Raw genomic sequence first — 24,945 nt, forward strand, 5'->3', positions numbered from 1 at the left:
GAGGATCTCACTCTAGCTAGGTCAATAGCAGTATATTCATTTTCCGAATGATGCGAATTTTTATTAGAAAATTTCCAGAAAACAATTCCAGAGCAGAAATGATTATTTTGCAAGATGTGAACCTTTATCATAAAATTCCTGGAAAAAGAATTCTAGCAGGATCACCATTTTAATGCGAGAAACCGGCATGAGCTGACGAATATTTCTGTTGTTTTAGTAGTCTGTTCTGGCTGAACCGATCGAGAAACAGATTGCTCCCTATAAACTCAGATACGAAATTGAATTCTCGTGCTTTGTGTCGGCCAGGGTTGCCGAGCGGCTGTAGGTGCTACAGTCTGGAACTGCGCGACCGCTACGGTCGCAGGTTCGAATCCTGCCTCGGGCATGGACGTATGTGATGTCCTTGGTTAGTTAGGTGTAAGTAGTTCTAAGTTCTAGGGGACTCATGACCTCAGATGTATAGCACAATAAGGAAGGAAAGGCTGTTGTTTCTCAGAAAATCATTAAAGGATTAATAACTACGGAATGTTATGTATCCACTAAATTGAGAATCTTGGTCCATTTAGCTCCAATTTTATGTAGTCTTCGCGAGCACACAGGTAAAAGACCACGCAATAATGTGATTAATAAAATAGAGAAAGAAAAGGAAATACAAGCAGTGAACATTGGAACGTTTTGACTGCATCATAGATCTGCCTGACAATGCAGCTCAGAAGGAATGAGGTAAGAATAATGATGGCCTGGACAAGCCCGTCGCTCGAATGCCTAGGCACTGTTGGACACGTAATAATTGCTCTGGTCGTTCCAGAAATCACGTAAATGACTCGATATGCGAAGTCCTAAGCCACTTGATCATGGATTAGTCCTCCATAGTAAGAGAATATATCAGCCTGTATTGCCTAATCGAGTTTAAAGTAAACTGTCGACAACACCTGATCACTGTGCTCCCGTGACGGCCCACGCCAGAATCGCCTGCGTCTGCTGCGGCCTGCCGGCAGCGACGAGGCGCCAGAGGTGCGGCGGTCAGCGGGACCTCAGGGTGCAGCTCTCTGCGTCACCCGCACGCGTGCCGGCGTCTCTGTCCCACGGTCAGGGCCCTCCTAAAATGTTTACATTATCTCTGTTCTTCGCGGTTTCCCACAAAGAATCCGTGCTTTGACATTACCTGTGACATCGATGCACAGATACCTATGAGTCGGTGCAATCACAACTTAGTTTTGTGTACATCGGTAAAATATAAATGAAACATGAATCACATCAGCCCAGAACTAGGTTGACACACTACTGTGGTAGGAGAAAAAAAAAACGTCAAAGTAGTATTTATCAGTAGTGGGACTAAGTTCGTGCGACGCCACTCTACATTGTTGCCAAATTTATTCAAGATGGCAGCGATGACATCATCCAAGATGGTGGCGTGTAGACTTGGCAACAGCGCATGACATCATCCAAGTCTTGGTCATCATCACAGGACCAGTCACTCTACAACAAAGACCCTGCGGCGAGGTTGTTTCACCCGTCCTGCCACGATACCTACTGTGCTAGGTCCAGGCGTGCAACAGGCTTTTATATGATGAAAAATATGTGTGTGTGTGTGTGTGTGTGTGTGTGTGTGTGTGTGTGTGTGTGTGTGTGTGTGTGCGTGTGTGTGTAGCCTACTATAGTGCACTCACCTTATCAACTGAGCTACAACAGCTACATGATAGAATGAACTCCAGGTGGTATATTTAAAGGGAAGACTGTCACATAGATTAACGTAGGTGACATTTTGTCTTGACAACTAAAAAACACAATCACAAATTTAATATTATAAAATAATATATTTATTTATTAAAATATTTACAGATATGATCAGTATGAGAAAAAATTAGTTGATTCTTTTTTAAATGGTGCAGGAGAATTACAGTTTTTGGAAAATAGTTGCTTCTTGTACACTTCAAATTCAGCACGTATATCTCGTAATGTTACTGGTGCACTGCAATAATCGGGTATTCTGTCAGTAAATTTGAGTTCAACATTTTTAACACCTAGTTGAGGAATAGCACAAGACTTGGGCACTGGTGTTATACAGGTACTAAAACAATGTTCTATATCTTCTATGTGGATGCTACATGTGTGATGTCAGTTAATGATATCACTGTATACTGCTTGAACATATGGACACCATCTATTTAGTCTATCTATCGTACTAGTTATAGCCATGTCCACATTGAACAAGTTATCAACAGTCGAGTGCTGCATGAATATACTATAACCTAGAATACTCACAGTTAGTACATGTCCTGGTAGGATTTGGATGGATAGTATTCAGTAGTCATATCTTTCTTGATCTGTGATTTTACATGACACAGTTCATGCCACTCGTAGTCAGAAAATTTCACTTTAATATTTTTGAGCACATTTTCCAGCACTAAAACAGTTGACAAGCCACCGTATTGTGAAACTTCAAGTCCTACATTAAGACGTTTTGAAGCACTAAATTTAACACATAGCTTGAGGCGAATAGCAAAGGTTGGGTGCACTGGCTGTCGGTATCTTCTCATCGACGACATCCACATCAGCGTGGTTAGCCTGCTGTTCTTGCACTGATGGCGGCAGGTCTCTTGGGCGATGATCAATGGATGGTGCGTATGAAGGACCTCCGTCAAGTGTAGCCTCCAGCACCGACATTAACACCTCGCTATTCTGCTCCAGCATGCTGAGAAGCTGCGCTGCAGGATCCTGTGTGGAGGTCTTCACGTGAGTGGGTCGGGGCAGGTTGGAACCTGCTGATGCTGATGCCACAGGTGGAGCTACAGGACAGGACTGGGACAGGTTGGAACCTGCTGATGCTGATGCCACAGGTGGAGCTACAGGACAGGACTGGGACAGGTTGGAACCTGCTGATGCTGATGCCACCGGTGGAGCTACAGGACAGGACTGGGACAGGTTGGAACCTGCTGATGCTGATGTCACAGGTGCAGCTACAGGACAACGACGAATAAGCATCATATGTTGTTGGGACAGAAATAATAATAATAATTTTGGGACACTTTTCTGCTGCTTCTTCCTCCTATTCTGCTGTGGCGAGTGACGCTACATCTTGACTGACTGACTGGAACAAAGATCGAGGAGCTGCTGAGCCCTCCTTATATACAAGACACCTACATCATCATGATGCTGTGCTCCTATTGGCTGAATGATGTGACCACGTGACATAACGAAGTGTACTCTAGCTGTGAACTCGTGAACTAGATCAGTTCTTCACTCTGCTGGATGAGAGGCAGTCGTCTCTTATTGGCTGGGAGCTTATATGTAGGCGCTTTATAGCATCTCGCTAAAATGAATTTATTTGGAGGACAGTATTTTTGTTTATGTGTTTGAGCATTAATGAGTGTCTCCATTCCACACGTAGGAGGCTATGGAGGCAGTCCTCGGCTGTATGCTTGCAAACTACACAGCTGCTAAACTCATCATGGTCAAACACCAATAATTCATCGATTGAACACATTCTGCAGGATGGTCTTCAATGGTATATACGTAGTATACGAATATGTTTAGACCAAAGTGATTTGACATCAACTGGGAGTCTCTTTCGTTTTGGAAGAGTGCATGCTTAATAGTAAATATGTCTGCAGTTTGCGCATGCAGATGAGCATATGCTGGTTACGGGATGCATCCTGGCTCCATCCCTCAGCATTGCCGAAATCTGCTGAACAGAATTCTTATACTTATTCCTCCGACACTCCTCAATTATCATACGCTTCCACACCTCATGTAGTGAACTGTGGCTACAGTCCTCCCTAGAATGTCTACATGAAATGCAGTTATTAAAAGCTGCTCTATCACCCACATTCATCTCTATGATCGAACACATGGTGATGGTTTGACAACAGCAGCTCAGCAAAGATTGAATGTGGAAGAGAACAGAAACGGTAGTTCAATGGAGATAGCACAACTGGCATTCTTCCCGCCAAAATCAACCATCTAAAATGATGTCACGGTGGCACTCTCTGGTGGCAGGGGTATGAACTAACACAGTTGGACTGCATACACAAGTGCATGATATGAATAATAATAAATGGTAATGAATGTTAATAAATGACAATCAATAATAATGGATAATAATAAAGACAAGTATGGTTCTGCATGCATTATGTTGTTGGAATTTGAATTTGGCGCCAATATCTTCTGGAGGCTTAGGTTAGTGGACATAACCCAATTGACCTATTTTCCCGCCAAAATTCAAAATTCCCGCCATTTTTTCTGGGGGTTAGGTTAGTGGAGGTAGCCCAATTGGCCTATTTTCCCGCCAAAAGCCGCCATCTTGCACTGTTGCCAAGTCTGCACGCCGCCATCTTGGATGACGTCATCGTCCACTTCAGGAGGAAGCTTACAGGGTTATTACAAATGATTGAAGCGATTTCACAGCTCTACAACAACTTTATTATTTGAGATATTTTCACAATGCTTTGCACACACATACAAAAACTCAAAAAGTTTTTTTAGGCATTCACAAGTGTTCGATATGTGCCCCTTTAGTGATTCGGCAGACATCAAGCCGATAATCAAGTTCCTCCCACACTCGGCGCAGCATGTCCCCATCAACGAGTTCGAAAGCATCGTTGATGCGAGCTCGCAGTTCTGGCACGTTTCTTGGTAGAGGAGATTTAAATACTGAATCTTTCACATAACCCCACAGAAAGAAATCGCATGGGGTTAAGTCGGGAGAGCGTGGAGGCCATGACATGAATTGCTGATCATGATCTCCACCACGACCGATCCATCGGTTTTCCAATCTCCTGTTTAAGAAATGCCGAATATCATGATGGAAGTGCGGTGGAGCACCATCCTGTTGAAAGATGAAGTCGGCGCTGTCGGTCTCCAGTTGTGGCATCAGCCAATTTTCCAGCATGTCCAGATACACGTGTCCTGTAACGCTTTTTTCGCAGAAGGAAAAGGGGCAGTAAACTTTAAACCGTGATATTGCAGAAAACACGTTAACTTTTGGTGAATTGCGAATTTGCTGCACGAATGCGTGAGGATTCTCTACCGCCCAGATTCGCACATTGTGTCTCTTCACTTCGCCATTAAGAAAAAATGTTGCTTCATCACTGAAAACAAGTTTCGCACTGAATGCATCCTCTTCTATGAGCTGTTGCAAGCGCGCCGAAAATTCAAAGCGTTAGACTTTGTCATTGGGTGTCAGGGATTGTAGCAATTGTAAACGGTAAGGCTTCTGCTTTAGCCATTTCCGTAAGATTTTCCAAACCGTCGGCTGTGGTACGTTTAGCTCCCTGCTTGCTTTATTCGTCGACTTCCGCGGGCTACGCGTGAAACTTGCCCGCACGCGTTCAACCGTTTCTTCGTTCACTGCAGGCCGACCCGTTCATTTCCCCTTACAGAGGCATCCAGAAGCTTTAAACTGCGCATACTTTTGTGGCGGCGTTCGTAGCGACAAGCAATTCGCTGTAGAAACGGCTTACGAAGTCACCGCCACACTTTTAATAGCGGGCCGACCGGTCCGCTGGAACAGTGAACAGAAAGATGAAAACCCAAACACTCTGATTAAATAAAAGTCGGTACTTATCTTTATTAACGAAGATACAGAAATACCGTAGTGAACTCCGTGTCTACAGAGATCTGTCTAGTTCGAGTCGGAGCGGCTAGGTCAGCGTCGGCTGACGACAAACAACAACTCTGCTGCGATGAACACACAACTGACTAGCAAGTACACAATTCGGTGGCGAGTATACAACTGAGCGGCGAATACAGAACTGTCCTAGCGCTCGCGACTCCAGCGCTTAAGAAGCCGAAGCCAGCGGTGGCGCGCGCAGTCTTGCGGCGATTTCCTGTCTCGCTGGCGCTGCTTATGCGGACGGCGTCCGGACTTTGATGCTGCCAACCTTTTGGCAGCGGGCTCGGGTGGCATTACTGGCTAGGATATAACACTCCTCCCCCCCAAATCGCCGCACCGTCGTTGAGTAATGACGTGGCGAGTGTCGACGGCGGGGAAGGGGTCTGGCCGCAGGCGTAGCAGAAGAGACCGGGGCGGAGACTGTAGTCGGTGGCAGTCCCCGGTCCGCACCCCAGCATTGGCTGCACGGGGCCTCGGGAAACACCGACTGAAAACCGAGGTCAGAGTGCACGCCTGTGACCACGGGTGCAGCTTCTGGTACTGGACGCGACGGGGCGTCGGGACCCACGAAGAGAGGCAGCGTCTCCTGACGCTGCGTCGACGGCTGCTGAGTGGGCGCCGGACAAGGCGCTGCGGTGTCAGACTCTTTGGGGGTGCCCAAGGAAAGCGGCTGCAGGACAGGCTGCACAGCCACCGCTTGGGAAGGCGGCCCGGCTGAGGGGTCGACGTCCATCAGCTCCGAAGGCGGTGGCGACTGCAGAGGGACCGCAGGCGCCGGAGCGACCACCTGGGGCGCTCCCGGATGAAGCTGCGCGGGAGGCATCAACGGGACGGGCTGTCGGCGTGGTAGCGGCGACAGCTGCTGCTGCTGCCCTGGGGGCGGCAGCGAAGTCGGAAGGCTAGAACCCGCCGCGGACCAAATCTGTGGACAAAGAACGAGCGGCAGAATCCGGCCGGCCAGCGCGGCGCAACTGGTTCTGATGCCTCCTGTGCACCCCAGTAGCACCTTGAACAGTATAAAAACCGCGACCCTGGACACTGATCACGGTACCACGTTCCCAACGACGGCGACCGTGATAAACTCTGAAAAAAACGGCGTCGTTGCGCTGAAAACGCGTGCGATGCTCAGAAGCGGCGGGTCGATCCGGGGGGTGCAACAACCGTAGTAGGGTGCGATGACGACGGCCGTGGAGAAGCTCCGCAGGTGAAGGGCCGTCGCGTGGCGTGGTCCGGTACGACGACAGGAACGTGATGAGGGCCTGCTGACGAGAGTGCGTAGCACGAAGGCGGTCCATATGATCCTTGAATGTGCGTACAAAACGTTCCGCTGTACCATTCGATTGAGGGTGGAACGGCGGAGTAAGAACATGGCGAATGCCATTGGCAGAACAAAAACTTTCAAATTCAGCAGAGGTAAATTGTGGACCATTGTCAGACACTAAAACTTCTGGAAGAACCTCAATACAAAAAATTGAAGTCAACGCCTGTATAGTTTGTGCAGACGTTGTAGACTGCATGGGCACAACAAACGGAAAATTACTAAATGCATCTATCACGATGAGCCAACGAGAATTCCAATATGGACCAGCGAAATCAATATGTACTCGCTGCCAGGGACCGGCAGGGCGTGCCCACTCAAAATAGCGTTGAGGCGGAGCAGCTTGGTGTTCGGCACACGTCGAACAATCTGTAGACATCTGCGTAATCTGCTTATCAATGCCGATCCATGTACAATGACGGCGGGCAAGCTGCTTGGTGCGGACCACTCCCCAATGACCTTGATGCAACAAGTCGAGGACCTTGGATTGGAGCACTTGGGGAACCACTACACGAAGCTGGTCATTCTCGGTGCGTGACAGCAAAACTCCGTGCGAAACAGACAACAGATGACGTTGCGGATAATAGCGACGAACCACAGGATCCGATATGTCCTTTGCCTTGGACGGCCAACCACGTTGAACAAAACGTAATAGTAAACTCAGATGAGGATCAGTAGCTGTCTCACGTGCCACCTGACGATAATCAATCGGAAAATCCCGGAGGGGTTGATGCTCATCGGCGTCAATCTGATGGCAAGAGTCGTCAGAGGAATCGAAGACATCATCCGCAGCAATCGGCAATCTAGAAAGCGCGTCAGCGTTTGCATGCTGAGCTGTAGGGCGATACAGTATCTCATACTGGTATTTTGATAACAAAAGAGCCCAACGTTGTAGTCTCTGAGCTGTCCGCCGAGGAACTGGTTTAGACGGATGAAACAGTGACGTCAGGGGCTTGTGATCTGTTACTAAATAGATTGGTCTACCATAGAGGTAGTGATGGAATTTTGTGACACCGAACACAATAGCCAACGCTTCCTTGTCCAATTGGCTATAATTACACTGAGCTTTGTTTAGCAATTTAGATGCGAACGCAATAGGACGTTCGGTGTTACCGACTCGGTGAGACAACACAGCACCGAGGCCGAAAGAAGAGGCATCACAAGCTAACACCAGAGGCTTGTTAGGGTCGTAATGGACCAGACAACGATCATTCAATAAAGCCCCCTTAAGCTGCTGAAAGGCTGATTGGCAATCAGCTGACCACACAAACGGAACATTCTTACGGCGGAGACGATGCAACGGTGCAGCAATCTGTGATGCATTAGGTATAAACCTAATACAATGTGTCAATTTGCCAAGAACTGCTTGCAATTCCTGCAGATTGCGAGGGGCGGGCAATTCACGAATAGCTGCTAAATGTGACTGGGAGGGATGAATGCCTTGAGCATTAATAACATGTCCCAGATACTCCATCTCCGTAAGAAAAAATGAACATTTATCGATGTTGCAACGTAGGCCTGCCTGAGACGACACTGTAAACAAACACTCCAAATTACGGAAATGTTCAGCAGGCGTCCGACCGGACACAACAATATCGTCTAAATAGTTGCAACACGATGGCACATTAGCCAGAAGTTGTGACAAAAAACGCTGAAAAACAGCTGGAGCTGACACACAACCAAAAGGCAAACGCAGAAAACGGAACAACCCCAACGACGTGTTTATGACAAAATACTGTTGTGATTGTTCGTCGAGGGGCAATTGCAAATATGCTTCACGGAGATCAATTTTGGAAAAGAAACGAGCTTCCCCTAACTTATCCATCAGCTCGTCCTGTCTAGGCAAAGGAAAAGAATCAATGACAGTCTGAGGATTAACTGTCGACTTAAAATCAGCACACAAACGTAACTTGTCAGACGGTTTCTTTATAATAACTAAGGGAGAAGCCCACTGGCTCGCTGAAACGGGTTGAATAACACCGTTGTTTTGCCAACGACGAAGTTCATCTTCTACAGGTGCCCGGAGGGCGTGAGGCACTGGACGAGCACGAAAAAATCGAGGCTGAGCATTATCTTTTAACTTAATATGAGCGGCAAAGTTCGCAGCACAACCTAGTTCGTCTTTAAATATGTCACTGTATCGTTTACACAAATCGGTTATGCTGTCTTGAGGAACAACAACAGAATTAAGTTGCAACACATTGTCTTGGATAGACAGGCCAAACAAGTCAAAACAGTCTAATCCGAAAATGTTTACACTGTCTGTAGCGCGGAGCACTGTGAATGAAACTGTTTTTGTATTGCCACGGAATGTGGCTGGCACGCTACATACACCTAACACAGGAATTTGTTCTCCACTATAAGTAGCCAAAGAATGTTTTGCCGCTGAAAGTTTAGGGCGGCCGATAGCCGCATACGTAGCACTATTTATGAGAGTCACAGACGCACCAGTATCTAATTGAAAATTGAAGGTCTTATCCTGGATGCGTAGCTTCACAAATAGTTTATTACACTGTCTCTGGATCGGTGCAGTGGAGGCGGAAGACACAAAATCAGCGCGTTTAGCGCGTGTTCGCTGCTTACGACAACTCGTGGGTTGGGCGGGTGGAACAACAACTCCCGCTTCACTTGCAGTCTGTACATTACTTTGTACAGCGTTTGAATTACGCTTGGGTCGCATAACAGAGGGCTGGGTGGGTGGCTTATTGCGAACAAGTTTATTACCCACACGAACCGTGGAAGAGTCTTTAAACGCGACCTCCTGGGCGGGCTGGCTTTGAAGAACATGAATATCCATGGGCTGGGCAGCACTAGAATTGTTCTTGCGTTTACGCAAACAAACAGTCTGGATGTGTCCTTTCCTTTGACAAAAGTGACAAACCGCGTTTCTTAACGGGCAACGTTCACGAGGATGAGCAAGAACACACTTAGGACAAGACTTAACTCCATCATTTTGCACACGCGGCTGACGAATGTGTTTAACATGACGCGGCCGGCTAGTGTTTACAGTTTGACTCTGCCGGTGGGGCCGCGGGCGTGACATAACTTGCTTAGCGCAGGCAATTTGAGAAATACATGGCTGATCTAACTCACACTCAGCATAGTCAAAAGTATCTTGGGCTTCAATGATGTTCATCACAGTCTCTAATGACGGGTCAGGCAACTTTAAGATAGCAGCACGAATACGAGAATCTGCAATGTTTTGAGTAATAGCGTCTCGTAACATGATATCACTGTAGGAAGCTCCACACACACAATTAAATCGGCACTGACGGGTGAGGCCCCGTAAATCTGTTAACCACTGTTTATTAGATTGATGTGGCAGTTTCTTTAATCTGAAGAACTTGAATCTGGCTGCTGCCACATGACCTCGCGACTCGAAATACTCAGTAAGCTTGTTAACAACGTCATAGTCTAAAGCTTCTGGCTTGGATTCCGGGAACAACTTACAAAGTAGTCGATAGACTTCCACGCCTGCAGTGGAAATTAAATAAAGCTGCCGCTCAGTACCTGTGATTTTGTAGACTGTCATTTGCGCCTGCAACTGCGCGAAATATTCTCGCCATTCTTCTCGCGATGCATCAAAAGCACGGAAAGGCGGTGCTGCCTGTGCTTGTTCCTTTTGTGTTGGAGGATTAGCCGCTTGTTTGGCGATTGCTTCCACCAGACTTTGTATTTGCTGACTCTGTAACAATATCAACTGTTGTAAGTCGGCAGACATAGTGAACACAAATTAAACCAGCCCCCAAAATTTTATCGCTATAATTAGTATAACCAGAAACAAGTTGAACCAGCCCTGCACACGATTTCGGCAGTCCTCGTTGCCAGTTTTGTGGCGGCGTTCGTAGCGACAAGCAATTCGCTGTAGATACGGCTTACGAAGTCACCGCCACACTTTTAATAGCGGGCCGACCGGTCCGCTGGAACAGTGAACAGAAAGATGAAAACCCAAACACTCTGATTAAATAAAAGTCGGTACTTATCTTTATTAACGAAGATACAGAACACAGTAGTGAACTCCGTGTCTACAGAGATCTGTCTAGTTCGAGTCGGAGCAGCTAGGTCAGCGTCGGCTGACGACAAACAACTACTCTGCTGCGATGAACACACAACTGACTAGCAAGTACACAATTCGGTGGCGAGTATACAACTGAGCGGCGAATACAGAACTGTCCTAGCGCTCGCGACTCCAGCGCTTAAGAAGCCAGAAGCCAGCGGTGGCGCGCGCAGACTTGCGGCGATTTCCTGTCTCGCTGGCGCTGCTTATGCGGACGGCGTCCGGACTTTGATGCTGCCAACCTTTTGGCAGCGGGCTCGGGTGGCATTACTGGCTAGGATATAACACATACCATCGCCGAATGGAGTTAGCAGTTGGTGGATCTTTGTTGAACTTCGTCCTGAAGTGTCGTTGCACTGTTATGACTGACTGATGTGAGTCCATTTCAAGTACGACATACGCTTTCTCGGCTCCTGTCGCCATTTTGTCTCACTGTGGTCTCGAGCGCTCTGGCGGCAGAAACCTGAAGTGCGGCTTGGGCCGAACAAAACTTTATGAGTTTTTCTACGTATCTGTAGTGTGTCGTGACGATATGTCAATGAATGGAGCTACAGTGAATTTATGAAATCGCTTCAATCATTTGTAATAGGCCTGTATAAATTCCAACTGGAGTATACTTCAGGCCGCATTTTCAAGGACGACTTGACTAACGGAACCATCTCGATGTGTGAACAACACTTTAAACCAACCCGAAAGAGAAGCCGTTCTACTTGAACGGGATCATAAAATTTGACAAAGAATGAATACAAATCAGAATCAAAGTAAGCAGTATCTACCACATCAGGTGTAACACGGATAACATCAGCCAACCAATCGTGAATTTCTAAGGAGCCAGGTTGAACACGACGCGTACTCTTGTCAAAACTGAAACGAACAGTAGCTCGACGAGGAACAGTCTTAGGAGACTCGACAGACACCATGGCGCGGGCAGAAAACACCGCCGCCAAGAGAAAACGACAAATAAGTCCGCTACGCAACTACGATGTGACTCCGGCCGATACACCAACAAGACTGAGTAGCTTCGACACAAGCGGCGCTGCAGCTTAGGCGGAAGTTAACTACGACCTGCTAGCTCGACGCACAAGGCGGTACTGATATAATTAAATTTTCATTGGTGCTTACGAGTTTCAATTTTATCTACGATGCTAATAAAATCCGAAGAAATCAATTAAATTTGGGCAACGGCGAGGAGTTGAACCCCAGACTTCTTGCTCACTAGGGAGATGGGCTAGCCATTACATTACTGCAGCAGTATTGGGAACACACCTCACAGACTAATCTAGTCCACTGCCCTCCCTAACAAAAACTTCAGTTTCCCCATTACGTCCAAAGCTGGGATGATATTCTAATACTGAAGAGTCTCGGGCATAGTGATGATTTAACAAGGGGCAAATAAGCTGAAGATGTCAACTGAAGGGCATTGTACTAGGGTAGCCCATGCAGCTATTTTATGTGTACTGCTGCAATGGTGTAATGGCTAGCATACCTGCCTGGTAAGCAAGGAAACCTCTTTTCAAGGCCTGGCTGTTGCAAAAATTCATTTCTTCGCCATCTATGATTAATGTAACTACAGCATGGGAGATTCAATTTATGTGTGGATGGTGGGTATAGAAATCGTATATTGTCTGAATGCAGTACCCAAGCATTAGCTTGAGTAGTTAGTGACTCGACTCGTTGCGGTGATGGATTAGATCTTGGTATCTCAACATAAAGGTTGAAACGTCCCCTTTGAGCAATTATACACGACTGTGCTTAACCTGACACACAATATGTTTTAGCGCAACGCAATCTGACTTTCAAAAATCCCTGCAAAAGAATGGCCCTGAGTAACATTAAACTATACCTTTCAGAAATCACTCACCTAACAAAAATCTTCATTACTCGAACTACTGCAGTACAGCGAGCGCCACTACTGCCAGCTAAATAAAAGATTCAAACTACGGAAGGCACTAACTACTGATAGGGATAGTTAGCAAATGAAAGATATTAATAGAGAACAAGCAATGTATTTACCTTGATAGTCATAATATATGTAGCAGTTCATGACAAATTACAAAACTTCGCCATCTCTCTCCCCACATCCACCACTGCTGGCGGCTCACCTCCAACTGCGCAACGCTACGCGCTGTTAACAGCCAGCTGCCGCTGCCCAACACTACAATGGCAGACAACAATGCAAACTAGACACAGACTGCACACAGCGCAGCCAGTGATTTTTATACAGAGGTGGCGTTACCAATAAAAAAACCTAAACAGCCTACTTACAAGGTGTTCTTTTCGTGCTATTCCTATTTGTGCAAAGTTTTTACTGAAGTGGAACCAGTGTTATATGAATGCAGACAACCACCTCAGAGCCACACTCAGGCTGCCCAGTTGAACAAACAAGAAACGGTCTGATGTCCATTACGGACACGATCCTATAAGCTTGACACGTTACTGCGTATCCACCTCAGTGGGTCAACAATTATTTTGTTGAGGAGAGATACAAGACACAAAATTACATTTAGCTCTTTTCCGGGTGACGAACTGCATTTTCCTTGCTCTTTAAATGCATCTTATAATGATGAAGAGTGGTTTCAGTGTGTTGACTAACGTTTTACAGAAGGATCTACATAGGATCAGGACTTGGGGCAGCGTTAGGTGTTCGACACTCTACATAAACAATTATAATTAAATTGAATATAAATAAGCGGACAGACCCGTCATTGTTAGTTGATACGATTGCCGAGCACTCAGTGGAAATAGTGACATCCGTCAAATGTTTGACAGCCCGCGTACAGAGCGATTTAAAGTGGAATTGTCATATAGAGGTAATAGTAGGAAAGGCAAATACCAGTCTGAAATTCACTGGAAGAATCGTCAGACAAGATAGTTCACCCACAAAGGAGCTAGCTCACAAAGCCCTCGTTCAGCCGATATCTGAGTATTTGATTCAGTATTTCGATACCGTTATTGTGTGGGGGATATATGTTGATTACTTTTGGTAAATCAAATAGAGAAGATCCAAAGGCGAACGAATTCGTTGACGAAACGCAAAAGCGTCATGGAGGTCCTCTAGCAGCCCCAGAGACCGACGCTATGGCCACACAGTATGGTTCACTGTTAAAGTTCCCAGAACATGCTTACCTACAACAGTCAACCGACATGTGAAAAGACCGTGCAGGTAAAATCGGATCCTCCCCAGAATCGGTTCTTCCCGCTCACCATCAGCGATGGCCAAAGGAAAAGGTCGAACCGTCTGTGGTAGGCTTACACCGTGTACTTTCCACCGTACAACGTAAGGCGGGTCACTAAAGGCAGACACTTTAGTAGTGCATACAGCGAGCATTCTGGCTGATGAAATCAGGACAGTGAGCCTTCAAGATGCATATTCTTACAAAGAGCAGAAAATCTTGCCTTCAAGATGGTGTATGCATATTCCTGAAAAAAAAAGAGCAGAAGAACTTTCGTTACTTTCAAATAAACAAAAATTAATACTAGTACTCCATAAAAAAACAACAGTTGATACGTACATTTGTAGTAACCTGCCGCCACTAGGCTAAATTAGAAACAGCCTAATGTTTTCAGGTAAATTCTAATCAAGACAGTAGGTCACAAGCCGCAATATTCGCCACACTGCACGAGAAACGAGCACGAAATATGGCACCACAACAATTAGTAATTTTAGGTTCTTATCGGATCTTCCCTTAACTACGGGTTAAAATAGAGATGTAAGCACAGGAAAGTAAGGCAAAGGTGCTTTAAACAGGCTTTTGATGACCACAGAGATGACTATGTACCATAAGGTTCTCTTTCGGGCCTGACACTGTTTAACTTACTGGGTGAACCTTAAATCTTTTAACAGTTATCAATATTTACTTTACAAAAACTGTAGAACCTACAAAAATTGCGATTTGTGACACATGAAGGAATTAATGACCAAGTTTTTGCTACGACGTCAGTAGACCTCAACATATGAGCGGTTTGTTGCTCGAAACATATCTAGTTTGTACTCGATTTCACGCAATACGTTTGGCAACATTCCTTGTGTAACACCAGTTCTTACTGTTCTTACTGCTTCCAGATCAGGTCCTTGTGTTGTGTAAACCTCGTCCTTTAAGTAGTTCCAAAACAGAAATCTAATTCTGGTGATCTTAGAGACCGGGCATGGAACCATCACGCCCATCCATCCGTCAGGAAATGTTTCGTTACGAAAATTTCTAACAAAGGTCCACCATGTCGTTGAAAAATCACATCAGGCTGGAAGTCTCTCAGTTACGATTCTGGCAACTGTTATGGCCTATGCAGATAGTTGTTACTGATTTTTCCACAAAACAGAAATGGCCAATAATTTTTGTCCATTAAACGGTATCAGACTTTCATTTAAGGCGAATCCCTAACTTGATTCAAATGAAAGTGTGGTGTTCCATAACCGCATATCGTCACATTGAGTCTTTTAACTTTACCTGATATGTGGAAAATGGCCTCATCTGAAAATCAAACAAGACTTTCGTTGCTGGTGTTAGTTCGCGCCAAGCTGCCCGACAAGTTACATCATCAGGATGTAACGCGTGTCTTGTGTGGACGTTATATGCGTGCAGGTGAAATCTGTTGTGTCGAATTCTTTGCACAGTCGTCCTAGGAATCACTAATTTACGAGTTGAGCGTTGAGTAGATTTGGAAGAGCTTCGTAAGGACGCCTGTTGAACTGTTCCGGCACTTTGTTCACTGAAGGAACGCTGCCTTGTTCACTGCAGATCGAGCACAATGCCGGTCTCTTCAAAATCAATATACCACGCGACAACATCCTTCAGCCTGAGGTGCTTCTCTTCCGCAGTCTCTTCGAAAATTTCGCTACACAGTAATCACGGATTGTGTCTCGAGATACTACGGAACGCACTGCACCTTCACCGCGCGTGACGTCATTTTGCAGCGACAGCTATTGTAGTGCTCTACTCTCAGCTTCTACTTGCAATTAAGATATGCTTACCAATTTGATGATTTATTCTTTCTTTTGTCACAAACCACACATTTGTAAGTTCTATAGTTTTTGTAAAGTAAATGTTTATGATTGTACAAAGACTGTAGGCGCACCCTGTATATTTATCTGATATAACACACTTGCATCCGAATACCACAGCTTTCTGCGATGACAACAGGGTGATAGGTTGCACCACCAACGCAGTAACGATCACCAAAACCACTTTAACTGGCTCTATTACCGTTACTCTATAGAATGGTGGGTCAAATTATGTGTGCAGAAGATCAAGCAACGTTTTATATGAGAAAAAAGATTCACAGACCTTTTTTCTGTTATTCAGAGAAAGAATTCCTCCTGCATCCGGCTCAGAGACATCGTCAGCCACAGATAACGCCCGAAACCTGTTCGTCAAACGAACCGGGGAGGCCCTACGATCGGCGCCACGGAAAGTCTTTCGCTGCCTGCCAGACTTTGGAATGATCTCCCACTCGACCACGGGTGAGGGGTCAACCTCAGTGCAGGCAGTACCAGGGGCGGCCACAGCAGTGGACACGTGGGACGTGCTCGACGTCCCTCGCATCCCCGCGTCCCATCCCCCACAGTGACGCCCCTTGGCAGCAGCCTCAAGCTGTGTGACGCCAACGCAGCCTGAAGCTGTGAGCGAAGGGTCGTCAGCTCAGCTCGCATCTGTACACGACAATCACAGTTCCTACCCATTACTGCAGTCGCTACTGTTTGAAGCTCGTAAAAATGTGTAACAAGCGGACGGTGTACTCACCTTATTACTAGCAGGAACTAGCGCTGCTGCTCTCGCTGACGCTCTAACCGACACTGATGTCTGCGTATTACACATTACGACCCTGTTCAACTGTCAGCGGTCTCTGTCAGTCAACAGACGAGGTCGGCCTGTATGCTTTTCTGCTGTACTTGTCCAAGTTTCCACTTCACTATCACATCGGAAACAGTAGACCTAGGGTTGTTTAGGAGTGTGGAAATCTCGCGTACAGACGTGTGACACAAGTGACACTCAATCACCTGACCACGTTCGAAGTTCGTGAGTACCGCGGAGCGCCCCATTCTGCTCTCTCACGGTGTCTAATGCCTACTGAGGTAACTGCTATGGAGTACCTGGCAGTAGGTGGCAGCATAATGCACCTAATATGAAAAACGTTTGTTTTCGGGGGTGTCCGGATACTTTTCATCACATAGTGCACATAGTGCATGTCACAGGTCAAACATCGCTTTAAACAATATTTGTTCTTTATTTTCATACCTACGTGTAAGATCCTGCAGTTGATCAAAATTTAATGAGTGAGTAAAAATTCTAACAAAAAACTTTAATCTGTGCTCATGTATTCATCTATACCTGGTCATGATTTGGCGTTTCCGTTACCTTCTTGGTAAACGTTTTGGTACAATACTGTGATGTAGTGTTAATTTCACAGACGTTTATGTAGTTGCAAGTAGGGACACTCGAGTCGGAGCCCCGTAAGAGAGAATAATAAAGAAAGAAGGACCAGTCGGTGGCGGCACACGGTTTGTAGAGCAGCGCCAGCGCCCGCCGGCTGAACTTCGTCCTCGCCCGCAGTGGTTTAGGACGAGATGTGGAACATACGTACATAAAACAACTTTCATAATGCAGGGTGTTCCGAAAATGTTCGTCTCAGATTAATACTGGAGGTAGGGGTCATAAAAACAAATATGGTACGTATTGTCTCTGACGGCAATGATGCTAGGGACGATTTACACAGGAGGTAGTATATAGCATACTAATAACAGCAGTGCCGCTCACAGGAACTGCTTGAACGCGCATCCGCGCGCCTATTTGCTGGCAGTATATGGCGGGTCTAGAGTGTCGGTTCTGAGAGTCCTGCTATCTCCACGATGGTACCAGCATCTACGGCATTTCTGGCGACGTCTTCTTCCGTTTCCACAACGGTGTCGCACACCAGCTGCCTCATCTCACCCCCAGAGGAACAATTAGGGACACGTAAGGTCGGGTGATCTGAATGACCAGGCCACAGGGTCACCAGCGGTTCCCAGGGCTGCTGGCGCTGTGTTCGGACACGGACCACCCGGTCCTGCCAGCATCGCCGAATAGTGGCAGCGCTCCTATTGAAACGATTCACCGGTTACTCCAACTGGCATCTTTGAGCCCAGCTACATGTCCTTTCTCAAATGCTGACGCCTGTATATAGTGTTCACGCTCCTGTCTGCGAGTCATAGTTACTGCACAACTGAGTACACGGAATTAAATTTTTATTATCCTTGCCAGCTGCTTCTGAAATTGCTCTGCAACGTCACACATGCGTCTACCGGTCGTCAAAGTTTCCATTTTCCGTAGATACCTGTATGAATATCAGTTTGCGACCAAGTTGCATAATTCCTCCGTGGTGCGTCTTTTTCTTGTCTCAGAGTACACATTTGTTTTGATGTTCTCTACCTTCTGTATTAATTTCAACGATTAGTTTCGGAACACACTGCATGTATGGATTTGCAAATAGCGCACTGGACTGCAGCTATTTCACTTTTAATAAATGCAGTAGTAACCACTATACAACTGTTGCTCAATGAGGCAGAGTAGTATAGTGCGATACTACAACACTACACTTTACTCGCTGTGTCAGTTGTGTAGAATCTAGGAGTATGCTGCTTTATCTAGTAAACTTACATCACTGTACGTTGTTTGCAGTAAAGTTTTCTCTAAGAGATTTCTTGTCTCTTTTTTTTTTTCAGTTTCTGGAATGGGCGGATCATGACAAAGGAATTCCTGACATCGGTAAGTTTGCTCACGAGCAGCTGCTGCCTTTAGTAACATCTTTAAACATCATCACCTCGCACTGAGTTGACACTGTTACAATCCTTTGCAGTCGTCTCAACGTGTCAACTCGTCACTGGAATTCGACAATTATGTACAGCTCACGGCACACATCCACATCCACGATTCCACGCCGGTGCTTTTGCCTGATTAATGTTCTTGCACTGTTTTATCCTTTACTGTTGTCCCATTTCCTGACATTTCCCAGGCCTGGGTTGGCTGACGCTCTTCATCCAAGAGCATTTATATTAACAACAAATAGTCTTAAGGGATTAAAGAACTTAAACTATGTAAAGAAATATTTTTCAATGACGAATTTTGAGAGAAATACTGACAAAAAAGATGAAGCAGTTCACATCATTAAAATTTCTAGGGTCAGTTCTCGGTGCAAATTTTGAGTAGTTATGATGCTGTAGCGTGTTGCAGTTGGAGGCTTAGTCTTTCAGAGTTGTACGGGGAAGTCGACAGTGGGAGAAACGTGGGATCTGGAATAGGTGTAACTGGGTAGGGGCCGGGCTACGTATGCAGGGAGGAAAGTGTAGGAGAGGCAAGGAAGGGACGAGGCAGAACGGGAGGGCGGGGAACGGGTCACGCCTGGGAGGAGAGAGGCTTCATTCTCAAGCAGAGGCAGTCCATTACGACTGCGTGGAGGGTGAGTTCGTGTAGGAATTCTGCAATGGTCTGATGTAAGAGTAGCCAGTATATTTGAATTGGAAATAAGAAAGTGGACAATAGTCTTGTCGGAGTTGAGTTCGCAGAATGTTTGTAGAGGTGTACAATGTGAATTAGTAGCGAAAGAAAAGTGAGGATGGTAAAGAATGTGTGCAGGTGAGAGTAAATGGGGGACGCTCTGAGTAAGGTGGAGTGCGGGGGATTCAAGGAACGAAACAGATGGGAGGGATGCAGTCCCCACGTTTAGCCGGTGACTAGTTCTAGTCCATTTGGGAGTTTTAGTGGATGCTTAGTAAGTGGGGTATTCCGGTTTAGACTACGGGCAAACCGAGGTGTTTTGGTGGGTTAGTTTATTTGTGTGAGTCGGTCATAAACGCTTAGGTAAAAAGTCGTGATGTGTTCATTAAAATGCATCTGAAGGGACTTTGGGGTGGGTAAGAGTTCTAGGAAGGCGGTACTAGAAGAGTGGCCACGGGGTGCGCTCTGCTGTATTCACACGATGCGGCGGAATCGCCTGCGCCGTCTGTCAATGAAGTAACTATATGTGGTTTTAAAGTTTGTCTGTCTGTCGCCTGCGAGCTGCTCTTCACGGTGAACGGCTTTGGCAGGCCGCCCGAGGCCAGTCGCAGCCGCACCGGGCACAGACGAATGGGGGTGTGGGTGGGGTTGGGGATGGTGGTGTGGGAGGGGAGGGGCAGAGGCAGGGTAGTGGGGGGGCGGGACCGGGGGGGGGGGGGGGAAGCTCACCGGCGGCCCAAGTCCCGAATCAGCGAATCTGATCTCCAGGAGCGCATACTCGACGTCACTCCACTGTCCACTGTGTCTTGTTCCGCAGTGCAGCGCCCGCGGACACACACCTGGAATTATTGGGACGCTCACGACCTCGTTTGACCTCGATCGTTCCAGCCAAGTCGAAGTGAGATAAGGTTTTCGTGTTTGCGGGGCGAGTTCATTGAAACAGAGCGACGTTTGTAGTAGAGTTAATTTCATCATCTTCTCTGAACCAGTCGGCCGTGGTGGCCGTGCGGTTCTAGGCGCTTCAGCCCAAAACCGCGGGACTGCTACGGTCGCAGGTTCGAATCCTGCCTCGGGCATGGATGTGTGTGATGTCCTTAGGTTAGTTAGGTTTAACTAGTTCCAAGTTCTAGGGGACTGATGACCTAAGATGTTAAGTCCCATAGTGCTCAGAGCCATTTGAACCATTTTTTTTTCTCTGAACCAGTGTTGAAGGTACGTTTGGGTTCTCTTAAATCAGGTCCCAGGAGCGAACAACGTACAAAGCCGAAGTAATGCAGAAGAAGGAAGACGGCTGGCGATTCTCCTCCTTGTGCAGCGTCAGCTGTAGATGTTGCGGCTTCCGTCGGTTCTATCTCAAAAGAATGAACGAGGAGATAGAAATGGTAGAAATCAAAATGGCTGTCTGACTCCCGATTCTCAATTAACAGGTACATTTGACCGTACGCGCTTATCTTCTCAGCCGGCCGGAGTGGCCCAGAGGTTCTAGGCGCTACAGTCTGGAACCGCGCGACCGCTACGGTCGCAGGTTCGAATCCTGCCTCGGGCGTCGATCTGTGTGATGTCCTTAGGTTAGTTAGGTTTAAGTAGTTCTAAGTTCTAGGGGACTAATGACCTAAGCAGTTAAGTCCCATAGTGCTCAGAGCCATTTGAGCTTATCTTCTGATGTCTTGACCGTGGCCAGCATTGGACTTCGTCTCTTCCAGTAGGGGTTCAAAATGGTTCAAATGGCTCTGAGCACTATGGGACTTATCATCTGAGGTCATCAGTCCCTTAGAACTTAGAACTACTTAAACCTAACTAACCTAAGGACATCACACACACACATCCATGCTCAAGGCAGGATTCGAACTTACGACCGTAGCGGTCGCGCGGTTCCAGACTGAAGCGCCTAGAACCGCTCGGTCGCAGCGGCCGGCTCTATTAGGGGTTTCTGATAAATAATTAAATGTTTGTAGGAGCAACGGGCTAATTCTAGACACCAAGTGTCGGACAGGTGCGTTAAAATCTTGCATGTACGAGTAGTTCGACAAACACATACATAGAAATTCGATGAAGCGCGTTACAATTAAAATATTGGATACTGCACACACAGTAATAGCAGAAACCTGACACAGAAAAGTTCTCACTGCAAGACGAGACAAAGGGAACAACTTGAAACTTAAACGAGCGTCCTGTTAATTCGTCCAGCTCTTTATCAGAGTGACACAGTGTACACTGAGAGATAAAATGTAGTGATTATTATTATTATTACTATTATTATTAACAAGAAAGAATAAACTGAATCCCAGGGAGGGGCAGTATATATTACTATGGAGCGAGAATTGTTAGCTTTGTCACGCCTACCGATCGATGTGCAAACCGTGGCATTTGTGATTGTTCGTGACCGGAATAGTCGTGGCTGCGTTACCTTTAACGCGAAATAGCTGGAACCGGAGTCGTGGGGTCCGTCGCTGCTGCTGTTGGTGCCGAGCACGAAGCCTTAAAGACTGCTGTGCTGCTGGACTGCACGGAGCTGCTCCACGTAACCACTGCAAGCAGCTGAGGGCGAGGGAGCCTCCCCCGTGTGTTCTGTGCCGGTAACCGAGAATATCGCAACCCAGACAGCGTCCGTCGGCAGACTGAGGAGCCCGTGGGCGACCTAACCACGGGGACGGCTGAGTTTCGTTTCCCTGGAGTGCGTGCATCTCGTCCGAGGGAGAGGAGCAGACTGGCGGCCCTCCGCCACCAAGTAGCCGTGGTCTGGAATTCGAGCAAACGTCTCGAACAGCTTTTGTGGCTGTGCGCCATATTAGAAATTAGAAGGAATATTTAAATCGAGGCTCGAAAAATTACTCTGCTCCCACTGTCCTCTGGCTAAACAGGCAAACGGTGATATCTGACTGCCGGGGAAAATTAGTTTGACGTGGTTTAATTGGCTATTAATTTCATCGTCTTCCTAAATGTTATTAGGATCGCGTTTGTGATGTATCAAATGACTCTGGACCAACCTTCGAACCCTTTCCCGCTCGTGACGTGTTGTGGATCCATCTCTGAACATCGGTCTGGATATAACGCGTGGCAGATCCACCTTCAAACTGATCCTGGACATGGTGTGCTGTACATCCACATCCAAACATCGCTCCGAATATAACATGTGACGGATCCACACTCGAACATTAACTCGGGTCTACTGTGGGTTACGGGAGCTGTCTGTGACACATGTACAGACACAACCGTACAGAAAACAGAGCAAACGCACTGCAACTGTACAACATGTGGCTGGAGGTGACTAGATGCATTTGAGTACAATGCCAAGCTATGCCTTTCTGACGATGAAAATAGTGCATTCGCGTTATGCTTTGACAGATGTACAACATTTACAAGCAATTTTAGAATACGTGGCGAAAAGTGATGTCATCTTTGCATATGCAAACGTGACATAAAATCGATAAAATTACGAAACGTGACCGAAAATACAAATAAATTAAGGGAACATAAACCAAAATACTGGGGAAATTGAGAGCGATGAGAGATACTTGCTTGGTGCAGGAAAATTCTTTTGCATGGGAACGAGTATGCGAAAGCAAGAGGAATACGAGAAAATGGTGACATGGAAGCAAAGGGAACCAGGGAAACAATCGTTTTTCGTCGACAGCGATAAGACGGTTGGAACAAAACGTTTAACGTGGAAGACCGCCAAATGTAGAGTAATAAATTTATTTATGTCGGATCACAAGCCCAGTTGTGACCAAAGTTATTAGCAATCGCCTTATAAATTTGTATTACCAGCTGCGGTGACTGCAAGATACCACTACAGAATGGACCACTTATTTGACCCTGTGCTGGGCTGTTTAGGTGTTTTAACCCCTAACGGGCAGCTCCTCTGTACTCTGCATCAGTTACAACCATGCGGTGTCAGTTAACAAACACTTTACAAACAGCTGTTCTATAGTTTTTTAACGACGTTCTATTGTATACCTATTGAGGTAATAGCGATACATGCAAGTTTACCGCTGTCTTTAATGCTTTCTTAGAAAAGAGAGCCATCTGCCTCTAAATTGACATGGATTTGCGTTAAAGGACGATTGAAAGTAGATGGAGTGGTCGGTTGAGAGGGGTTATAAGGAGATATCATTTAATGATCGACTGATGATGAGTTCTAGAGACAGAGAGATGTTTCTACAGGTAATTTATCACGCATTTTACCATTTTTCGTTGCTCTCGAGGTGCGTGGTATAACATGCGATCGACTCGTATAAAATTGCGTGTTCTGTGTGTGACTTACGGTTTTAGCCGAGCGGTCCAAGCCGCTGCAGTCACGGACTGTGCGGCTGAACCCGGCGGAGGTTCGACTCCTCCCTCGGGCATGGGTGTGTGTGTTTGTCCTTAGGATAATTTAGGTTAAGTAGTGTGTAAGCTTAGGGACTCTTAGGGACTGATGACCTTAGCAGTTACGTCCCATAAGATTTCACATACATTTGAACATTTTTTGTGTGTGACTTAGAGTACAATCTAGGTGCGATATTTAACAGCTAACCTCTAAAAAACCACAGTCGTCAGAGGACTTCCAACTCATATGTGATGAAACATTTCCCTCGATGGAAGACCTGCTTTAGTACCCTTCCCTAGATGAACGAAGATGTGTGCGAAGTACTCTCTGTCACATCTTGGAATAAATCGAGTCTTCATTTTCGTATAGGTATGAAGCGACTGTTACTATAATTTTCATGTTCGTCCTATCCAAAGTGCCTTCATGTGAATCATCGGGAACAAGGCAAGTCTTAGGATTTTTTAGTAGGTTGGTGTAAAGACATGCAAATATTCTCGTAGAAAATCAAAGAGCACATGGATGTGTCAGCAATATGACCATATACGTATGGAAAACACTGGAAAAATATGAAAATAACACAAAGTCGGTAAAATTCGAGACAAACGTATTTTATTATCAAGAAAAATGGGTGTTAGATACATAAAAATTGGTGGAAATACGATGAAATACATAAAATCGCGAAAACCTAGTAAAATTTCGGAAACTGACTGAAAATACATAAAATTAGAGAGAAATACCATGAAATGAGTAGCGATCAAAATCAATGAAATGGCGTGTTCTGGAGGAGCAGCGTAGACTGACGCTACATGCGGTGGAGAGAGAGCAGGCACTTTAGAGACGTGGCGTGAAGGTGAGACGGCAATGTTATCCCGCACATGAGCAACACAGCCCAACATCGGACCGTCACTTCTGTGTGCAACAGGAAGCTTTGGTAAACTTCTTTACGACTGCTACGTCTCCTCTGGCTACTGGTCTGGTGTTTATTTTCTCATAAGATGTTACTGTCCCCTTGATTGCATATTCGGCTGTTGCCGGTCATTTTATATGACTGTTCTGAGCATATCATAATTTCCGAACTGTAACTCGGCTTGAACTTCGTAAACAGCAGACGTCATACACCTCTGGAAACCTAAGTAATGTTTGTGTTACAAAGAACCGATGTTTTCTTTCATGTGCCAG

General features: G+C 46.2%; 1 protein-coding gene across 1 annotated transcript in view; it reads right to left on the minus strand.

Moving 5' to 3' along the window:
* Window positions 1-2,478: 2,478 nt before the first annotated feature.
* LOC124605239 (pollen-specific leucine-rich repeat extensin-like protein 2) overlaps window positions 2,479-24,945 on the minus strand; it is a 59,493-nt gene continuing 37,026 nt past the window's right edge. The window contains exons 4-5 of the mRNA XM_047136790.1: window positions 6,128-6,536; window positions 2,479-2,960 (exon numbers count right to left, since the gene is read on the minus strand). Coding sequence (XP_046992746.1) covers window positions 2,479-2,960; window positions 6,128-6,536 — 891 coding nt within the window. The remainder of the gene's footprint in view (window positions 2,961-6,127; window positions 6,537-24,945) is intronic.

The sequence above is a fragment of the Schistocerca americana genome, chromosome 3, assembly GCF_021461395.2.
Source record: "Schistocerca americana isolate TAMUIC-IGC-003095 chromosome 3, iqSchAmer2.1, whole genome shotgun sequence".
Taxonomy (NCBI): Eukaryota; Metazoa; Arthropoda; class Insecta; order Orthoptera; family Acrididae; genus Schistocerca; species Schistocerca americana.